This window comes from Elgaria multicarinata, chromosome 5 (genome assembly GCF_023053635.1).
Source record: "Elgaria multicarinata webbii isolate HBS135686 ecotype San Diego chromosome 5, rElgMul1.1.pri, whole genome shotgun sequence".
Lineage (NCBI taxonomy): Eukaryota > Metazoa > Chordata > Lepidosauria > Squamata > Anguidae > Elgaria > Elgaria multicarinata.
Window position 1 is genome coordinate 132847651 of NC_086175.1, and position 9277 is coordinate 132856927.

At 46.8% G+C, this 9277-nt stretch overlaps 1 protein-coding gene across 1 annotated transcript; it reads right to left on the minus strand.

Moving 5' to 3' along the window:
• Window positions 1-835: 835 nt before the first annotated feature.
• Window positions 836-8906, minus strand: LOC134399671 (X-ray radiation resistance-associated protein 1-like). Its single transcript, XM_063127753.1, has 6 exons — window positions 8783-8906; window positions 7128-7321; window positions 5719-5884; window positions 5087-5202; window positions 3915-4020; window positions 836-1588 (listed from the first exon to the last, which is right to left on the minus strand). Exons 1-6 carry the CDS (start codon window positions 8904-8906, stop codon window positions 1278-1280), a joined length of 1017 nt encoding a protein of 338 aa, XP_062983823.1. The 3' UTR covers window positions 836-1277.
• Between the last annotated feature and the right edge of the window lie 371 nt (window positions 8907-9277).

A 9277-nucleotide genomic window follows, 5' to 3' on the forward strand; every position in this document is an offset into this window, starting at 1 on the left:
TCCTGCAATGCCTAACTGTTAAGTTTCATTGCTCACAACTAGGTATTTAACTGCTTCCCCTAGACAGGCTGTGGAGAAGCCTTAACTTTTGTGAACCGCCCAGAGAGCTTCGGCTATTGGGCGGTATAAAAATGTAATAAATAAATAAATAAATAATAAACTAACTTTCAACATCTTCCAGCCTGCTTTGATCCTTAGAAGGTAGACACCGTGATTGCCCTGCAGGATTCAAACCCATATAGAATCATAGAATAGCAGAGTTGGAAGGGGCCTACAAGGCCATCGAGTCCAACCCCCTGCTCAATACTTAGTTGATGATCTGATTTGATGATCTGAGTTGATGCTATAGCTTAGTTGTGATCTGAAAAAAACACCTGTGATAAGTGCCCATTCTCTAGAGATAAAAAAGTGGTCCGTGAAGAAAAACTGGGTACATAAACAAACGATTAATTGCACAGAGTTTTTAAGGATTAAATATTTAATTGCATTAATTTTCTAGAGCCACAACCTATGGGGAAAAGGACAGCGGACCTATGAATGTATCATGTAAGAGAGAAAGAAAAGTGATCAAAACTGCCAAATGGAAGAAGTTGCGTTCACAAGGGAGCATGGCTCTGTGGCAATCTTTTACTTCCCTGGTTTGACACAACTTGAAGGGAAGTGTGGGAATTTCTAGTAAGCCATTTGGGCATGGGAGTCACTGCTATCCTGTACTAAGGCACTGAAAATGCCATCCACTGCAAGGATGAAGCACAGGTATGCCAGTTACTGCTTCTATACAAGGCATCTTGTAATGCCCTGATCAGCAATGGACATTCTTGGGCATGGTCTCCGATGGGATTCTATGGAGTTCCTTCCATCAGAACACTTGTCAAGGGGCGTTCTTGTCAAGGGGGGGGGTCCATTTTATAAGACCAGAGGCCCACCACTGGTTTAGCTGTTTATTTCACCGTTTGCAGCTGCTGCATAGATTCAAGGCACATGATTAAGATGGAAAGTGCTTTTTGAAACTGCCGTTCAAAGGGCACGTACATGTTTCACCAGGTTTCTGTTGTGCTTCTGAAGTTCTGCACTAAAGTGGGATTAAGCTACTCTCAGCCTGTAACTGAGCAGTGCTGAAAGAACGGAATAGGTCAACATCCTGTGTTTCATAGTTAGTTCCAGAAGCAGAGGTTTCCTCTGCCCCTATGGCTACTGGTTCCTTGTACAACAACAATTCCTAGATTCCTGGAGCAGGTAGTTTTTCAAAGTCTACATCCTCTAAAACAGGTGGTTTTTCAGCACTGCTGTGTAGGCGGAAAGTTTTTTTCTGGTAAGATGGAAGAAAGTCCTTCATCCTCTTGGGTGACTCGAAAAGGGAATTCTTCTTCTAGCTGTTCCTTATTCACCTTTACTTTAGGAATTGTTCTGAGCAACTGGTTTTGATTTATGACATCTGCATCAACACCATTCTTACTCATTGATTTGGATTCACCGGCCAGATTGCAGGAGGCCACTGTGGCTTTATAGTTTTTACGGAATTCCTTCAACAGTGCTAAGGCCTCCCGATATTCGCGCCAGTTCTCCTTCTTCCGCCGCAGGATGCACACTACAAAGAACAGAACCATTAACTTGCCACCCATCCCCGAATAGCTAACTCAGATAACAGGTCTGTGGGATCTATGCCATACCGTCTGAATTCCGCACTCAGAAAAGCCAGATCATAGAGGCTGCGTTCAGACAACACAATAGTCAACGGTGGAGTAATAATCAACTAAACAGTCGTTTATCTAGGGCAGAGCTTTCCAAACTTTTCATGTTGGTGACACGCTTTTTAGACATGCATCATTTCGCGACACAGTAGTTCAGTTTTACTAGCAAACCGGAGGTTAAACTAACCCCTTATAAGAGATACGGACACATACATAAATTGTAATAATGAAATGTATGGGGACACAACATATCTCGTGAAAACCTTTCATTTATATTTTTAAAAATATATGATTTACAAGATAATAGCATACATTTCCAAGACTTTTCACATTGAACCAATTTTGTCGAGCTGCGATCGAGCGGCGGTTGAGACGGTGTTCTATCAAAAAACTGGACCCACGGAATTTCTCGAATGCGTCACTTCCGGTGCAGCCACATCACTGGAAGTGACGCGGAATCGGCTGTTTCGACCCGATTATGCATACCGCGCATGCGCAGTACCTGTATGATCCCTCGACCGTGGTGTGCATACGCGGATACGACGGAAGGGGAACATACTAGTGCACCATACTAATTGGCACCTTTGCTGCGTAAAAATGCAGGCAAATTGGTATTGTTTATTTCACATAGATTCAGAGGTTTCTCGTTACGTTCACGTGACACACCTACACACTGCAGCTGACACACTAACATGTCGTGACACACAGTTTGGAAAGCTCTGATCTAGGAGGTACTCCCCACACAACAGGATAATAACCATGGTGTCATTAGGATCAGCGTTGACTATTAGTCTATGCTGCGTTGACTCACTCATTTCCCTCCTCTCCCCCCTCCAGTCCTCCCTCTGGTATCCCATCAGCCATTGCTGCCGAAAACCTATCCTGCCCACTAAACTCGATCGGCAGCCACCATTTCGACTGCTCTTGCCTTGCGACTGTGGCTGATGAAATGACCAACAGTGGCTGAGGAAATAACCATTGGTGCCCTCCACATGACACGATAACCAACGATAGTTCAAACAGCCAACTCTGCACAGCACTGGTTATTTGCGTTGGTTACTTCGGCCAAATAACCAACTGTTGGTTAAAAAAACTCCCGCCACACAACACGATAACCCATGTTGGGTTAAATAATCAACTGTTGACTATTTAAACCACCTTTGGTTATCATGTTGTCTGAACCCAATCACGGTCTGATTAAACGATCAAACATATTCCAACTGCACTTGCATTCTTCCACAGCCAATACGCGTTCAATACGGGCTCCTTTGAACAGTGACCAACTGTGACTGTGAATTTGAATTGAAAACTTCCCCTCTGGGAAATGCTATTCTGTAAATTAAACACCACTTTCTAGTGGTGGAATAATAGCACTAAACCAATTTTACACGCTGGGGAAATCTCATGATAAATCAGACACTGCATTATCTCTATTTTTAAAAAAAGCGGGATTACTAGGGGAAACCGCGGGAGATGTCCTGGCTGTTGATGATGTCATGTAACGGATCCACAAACTTCCATGGGTGGCCAATCACGTGCTATAAATTGCTCATTTACAGAAGCCCCTAGTCTCCCTAAATACGGTATAATATATATAGCAGTTTTGGTCAACGACTTGAACTGAAGGTATGGATACTCCCCAACTAAACTATTGGGTTAACAAGAAATCCCTCAGATCCCTCAGTAGAGATTATCTGTCCCCTGTCTGAAGAGGACACTCTTCATTGTGCTATATTATATAGACATATTTCACTCTTGTATGTTGCATTTTTGGGGGTCTACACGTGAAATAGTACATTGCGTTTTACCTGTAAAATGCACTGTGTAAAGCAGGCCTTCCCTAGCACCAGGGAAAGGGCCTTACGGTACATTGTTGGCTTTGCATGCGGGAAGTCTCAGGACCAGTGGCTAGCTTCTCTAGTTAAAAGGCTCTCAGGCCAAACTCCACCTGTCACCAGAGTTCCTTTTAACTTCGGTCTTTCTACCCCAAGCTGCTCTGTGCCCCACAGGGGTAGCGGGAAACCTAAAAACCACAATGAGCAGCTGTGTCCAATACGACGGCTGCGTATGCTGCCTCCCCACAGGCCCAGGGCAGCTTTGCCTTCTCTATCTGCACTACAGCTCATCTCGTCTCACTGACCCACCCGAACCCACCTGTGATCGACCTCAGGCCATGGGATTGCTTCACTTCCAAGTACTCTGGATTTGTATCTGAGTACCTACCTAGTGGCACCTGTACAATGTTGGTGGGGTTCCTCATCTTCAGTAGGATTTCTTCCAGTCGCTCTACCTTGGTCTTTTGAGCTGGTGGGGCAGGGACCCTCAAAGCCTATAGGAAAAGCAGATTTAATGTCCAGAGCATGGACATGGCTTCAGTTGTCCATGCTCTGGTAACCTCCAAGTTAGATTACTGCAATGCATAGGGCTGCCTTTGAAGACGGTTCAGAAGCTGCAGCTCGTGCAAAATGCAGCGGCCAGATTGATTTCAGGAACTAGAAGGTTTGAAAGTATAACACCTGCTCTGGTCCGCTTGCACTGGCTGCCTGTATGTTTCCGAGCCCAATTCAAGGTGCTGGTTTTGACTTATAAAGTCTTACACGGCTTGGGACCACAATACCTGACAGAATGCCTCTCCCGACGTGAATATACCCGGTCACTACGTTCAACATCTAAGGTCCTCCTCCGAGAGAGGCTCGAAGTGTGCAACGAGGGACAGGGCCTTTTCGGTGGTGGCCCCCAGACTGTGGAACGATCTCCCTGACGAGGTTCGCCTGGCACCAACGCTGCTATCTTTCCGGTGCCAGGTTAAGACTTTCCTCTTTGCCCAGGCATATGGCGGCACATCTTAATCACCCACATGTTTAGTGTTTTAACGGTTTTTAATGCTTTATGTGTGTATGTTCTGTGTTTTAGAATTTTAAAATTTGTATACTTGTTTTTATCTCAATTTCAGAATTTCTGTAAACCACCCAGAGAGCTCTGGCTATGTGGGCGGTATATAAGTGAAATAAATAAAGAAATAAATTATAAAGGAGCAGACCACTGACCATCGCCAGCATTTATTCACCATTCCCTTGAGATTTTCAGTGAACCAAAGTAGTTGATCCTTTTTAACAATCCAGAATCAACACCTTTCTGAAAGGACAATTCTTCTTGCTGATATAAGAAGAAGTTTGGGAGGCCGACAATATATCCTACTCTCTCCTTTGGGGTGTCCCAACCTCAAATATTCTGCAAAACCCTTTGCAGTCAATGCATATCGATCCCCTCAACAACCCCATGAGGGTTATTTCTGTATTCTTCCCATTTTACAGATCGATGACTGAGGTTGAGAGGAAATGATTGGTCCAAGCACCTCCCAAGTCTGGCACCAAGACTCTCCCTGGACCACTGACCTTCTTTTCTGCAGGCACAAAAGGCTTCTGGAAGGTGTCTAGCTTGGCCTTCGATTCGCGGTACACACGCTGATACCGGAGTGCCTTCTCCAAAGCTTTGACGTTTTGCTGTATTCCTGGTGGAAAGAGCAATCTTTGTAAACCACCCAGAGAGCTTCGGCTATGAGGTGGTACATAAATGTAAATTAATAATAATAATAATAATAATAATAATAATAATAATAATAATTATTATTATTATTATTATTTTGGGGGCGTTCCGGTGAAAAGGGAAACCACCTTTTTGGGACCATAGTTAGGCAAACCACATTTAGCACACAGTCCTATCTATGCATGTTTAGACGGGGGGGGGGGGAGCCCTGCAGGTCCCAGCACTCCCCAACCACAATAATAACAATAATAATAATAATAATAATAATAATAATAATAATAATAATAATAATAATAATTTATTTCTTGCCCGCCTCTCCATTTTGATCGAGGCAGGTAACAACAATAAACGATAAAATACATAACACTCAATTAAAACATAATATACATTGTTAAAAACATCCTAAAAACATTTTAAAAACATCTTAAAATTCCACTGGACAGGCCTGCCGGAAGAGATCAGTCTTTATGCAGCAACTCACCCAGTGGCTCAATGAAATCTGGGCCGGGGTCTCCGCCCAGCAGCTCTTCATAACCCTTGTACTTCTCGGGCACGTTCTGGTATTCTCTCTTCTTGTCTTCCCTTGGCTGCTTTAGCTGGGGCTCCTCCGTCAGAGGCTTCAAATGAGAACCAGAGGCCTCGTCCCCCTTCAGACCCAAAGAAGGAAACAGGGGAAGTTGTCACCACGAACTGGAAGCCCTAAAACAGCCTTCCTCAACCTGGGGCGCTCCAGATGTGTTGGACTGCATCTCCCAGAATGCCCCAGCAGAGCTGGCTGGGGCATTCTGGGAGTTGTAGTCCAACACATCTGGAGCGCCCCAGGTTGAGGAAGGCTGCCCTAAAACAATGCCTTCACCTCATCACATTGGGGGAATGTCCTTCTGCCCCATGGCAGCTGAACTGTGGGGTGCCTCAAGGCACCATCCTTTCCCCAGTGTTATTTCATATCGATATGAAGCCGTTGGGAGCGGTCATCAGGAGATTTGGAGCAAGGTGTCACCAGTATGCTGATGACACCCAGATCTATTTCTCTATAACATCTGAATCGGGGGAGGCCGTGCACGTTCTGAACTGGTGCTTGGATACGGTTATGACTTTGATGAGGACCAATAAGCCGAAGATCCATCTAGTTCAGCACTCTGTTCACACAGTGTCTAATCAGCCGTCGGCCAAGGATGAACAAGCAGGACATGGTGCAACAGCACCCTCCCACCCATGTTCCCCAGCAACTGGGGCACACAGGCCCATTGCCTCGAACACTGGTGACAGCACACAACCATCAGGGCTAGTCGCCATAGAAAGGCTTTGCCTCCAGGAATCTATCCAACCCCCTTTTGAAGCCACCCAGATTGGTGGCCACCCCAACATCTTGTGGTAGGGAGTCCCATAATTTAACTCTGTGCTGTGTGAAGAAGTCCTTCCTGTTATCTATCCTGAATCTCCCACCAATCAGCTTCATGGAACAACCCCGTTGGGTTCTAGTATTTTGAGAGAGGGAGAGTTTACTTCCTCTAGTCCAGAAGGCTGATGCCGTAAGGAGCCCTGAAATTCGCATATGCTGGTCATTTCCAACTAGCGACGGCTGGCCCCAGGGCAAAATCCCATCCTGGACCAGTTGGCACTCCAGTTACCAACCCAGAAGCAAAAGAGTCCAGTGGAAGGGGTGCCGTCAGCGGCAGCAACAGGACGTCCTGGCGAACCACTGTGGGGGATGGAGTGGGGGGAGGGGATCCACCTGGCCCACTACCCTCCAGCCCCTCCCCCTTTGTGTAAAACTAGTTGCTGATCCATTTTTTTAAAAAAAACCAACCCATTGCGGCTCTAGAGTTCTCCATCTGTAACCCCCACCTCCAGCTTAATCCTTCTGTGACACCTCCCCGGCTCACCTACCTGGGTCATGAAAAAGGATTCCGATTCTTCGTCCTCCACGAACTCCCCACTGCTATGGGACATCTCGTCCTCGCTGGAACGTTCACCAGACAGTCCGAAAGGCACGGCGTCCGAGTGGGCTTTGGCAAATAACTTGTAAAGCTCTCCGGAAGTTGATTGGGATGGCGGCACAAGCACGGAGGGAACCGTTCGCGCTGAGAATGGAAAGGCATCCATCAGATTCTGGTTTTCAGGAGATGAGCTGCTGGATGGAGAAGACTTGGGAGTGGCTGAAGGCGATCCGACCCACGGTTCATATTCCGACTGGTTTGATCCTTGGAATGTTGAGGGAGCAGGTGGGGCAGGTTCTGAACGCTCTCGCTCTGCTGGAGGTGACATTGTTGGTACAGAAGTCTGAAGATGATATTCAGATGAAGGTGGGAGAGACCCGTCCAAGTCCTCCTCTCCTTCAGATTTGGTTGGTGGAATGGTCCGGGAAAGATTATGTTCTTCTGAAGGTGATGTGGGCAATGGAACAGATTCTAACTGATCTTGGTCTGCTGGCAGTGATCTGGTTGGTGGAAGAGGCTCAGACAGACCCTGTTCCTCTGTTGCTAGAGACATGGGTTCTAACAACGCCTGTCCTGGTGAAGTTGAGCTGTTTGGTAGAGCTGGCTCTACCTGATCGTGCCCTTCTAGAGAACTGGTAGGTGAAGGAGTCCCAGATGGATGTGATGAAATATATCCTGACAAACCCTTTACTTGGGAAGTAGAAATGCATGGTGGAGATAGTTCAACGTGATCTTGACCTTCTACAGGAGAAATGGTTGGCGAAAGGATCCCAGAAGGTTGCTCTGAAACAGAGGCTGACAAGCCTTCTAGTTTGGAAGTTGAGATGCACGGTGGAGATAGTTCGACCTGATCTTGACCTTCTAGAAGAAAAGTTGTCAGTGAAGGAGTCCCAGATGGATGTGATGAAATGATTCCTGACAAGCCCTCTACTTTGGAAGTTGAGATGCAAGGTGGAGATAATTCAATGTGATCTTGACCTTCTAGAGGAGAAGTGTTCAGTGAAAGAGTCCCAGGGAGAATTCCTGCAGATAATCCAGTTGGTGAGACAAATTCTGATAAACCTAGCGCTTGGGACGTTGAGCTGGCAGGCGGAATGGGTTCTAGCTCATCTTGTTCTACAACAGGTACTCTGGCTGGTGCGAGAGCCTCAGACAGATTCTCTTCTGCCGACAGTGATCTGACTGGTGGAAGAGTTCTGGCCAAATCCTGTTCTTCTGCAGGAGGTTCACTTGGTGGAGCTGGTCCTTCCGAAAGACTCTGTTCTACTAAAGGTGAGTTGGGCGGTGTAACTGGTTGTGACTCATCTTCCTTTGTTACAGAATTGACAGGTGGGAGACGCTTGGGCAGATCCTGCTCTGGTGTCGGTGGTCCAGGTGCCGGGACAGGTTCTTGCAAAGGCAAGTTGGGAGGTGGAACAGGTTCCCGTTGGTCCTGACGTTCCAAAGGCAATGAGATTAGTGGAGCATTCTCAGATGGATCTCGTTCTGCTGAAGGGTTTTTCATGGGCGGGCCAGAGGTGGACAGATTCTCTTCTGGTGGAAGAGGCCCAGACAGGTCTTGTTGTGCTGAATGTGTCTCAGCTGGCACTGCAAGGTCCAACCGACCTTGTTCCTCTGAAACCGATCTGCGTGGTGGGAAAGATCTAGACAGAATCTCATCCAGCGAGGACCGGGTTGAAGGAACGCTCCCGAACAGCAATGCGTCTAGCGAGCATTGGGCCGTCGGCATGATTTCGAGCACCATCTCTTCAGAAATGGAACTGACTGCAGAAGGAGGTGCGGACATATCCTCCTTTCGAAGAGGAGGTATGATTGGTTGTTCGGGGTCATATGGTATCGAATAGGATCTGATTGGTGGAAGGGGGTCAGCGAGGCTCGGTCTTTTATTAGGATCCAGGTCATCACCAGTCCACAGCTGCCAGAAAGTGGTCTCGGGAGGAGCTTCTAACATCAGAGGGCGCTTCCGGACCTTGGGCAGCTGAGTTTTCACCTGCAAGAGGATGATGATCAGGATGATCAGGGGTCTGGAAACAAAGCCCTATGAAGAGAGTCTGAAAGAACTGGGCCTGTTTAGCATGGAGAAGAGAAGATTGAGGGGAG

Coding starts and splice junctions, on each gene's coding strand:
- LOC134399671 (XM_063127753.1), bottom strand. CDS start 8,906: ATGCCGACGGCCCAATGCTCGCTAGACGCATTGCTGTTCGGGAGCGTT. Junction 7,322..8,782: donor ATCGGTTTCAGAGGAACAAG/GTCGGTTGGACC, acceptor TTCCATTCTCAG/CGCGAACGGTTCCCTCCGTG. Junction 5,203..5,718: donor AGATTTCATTGAGCCACTGG/GTGAGTTGCTGC, acceptor TCTTTCCACCAG/GAATACAGCAAAACGTCAAA.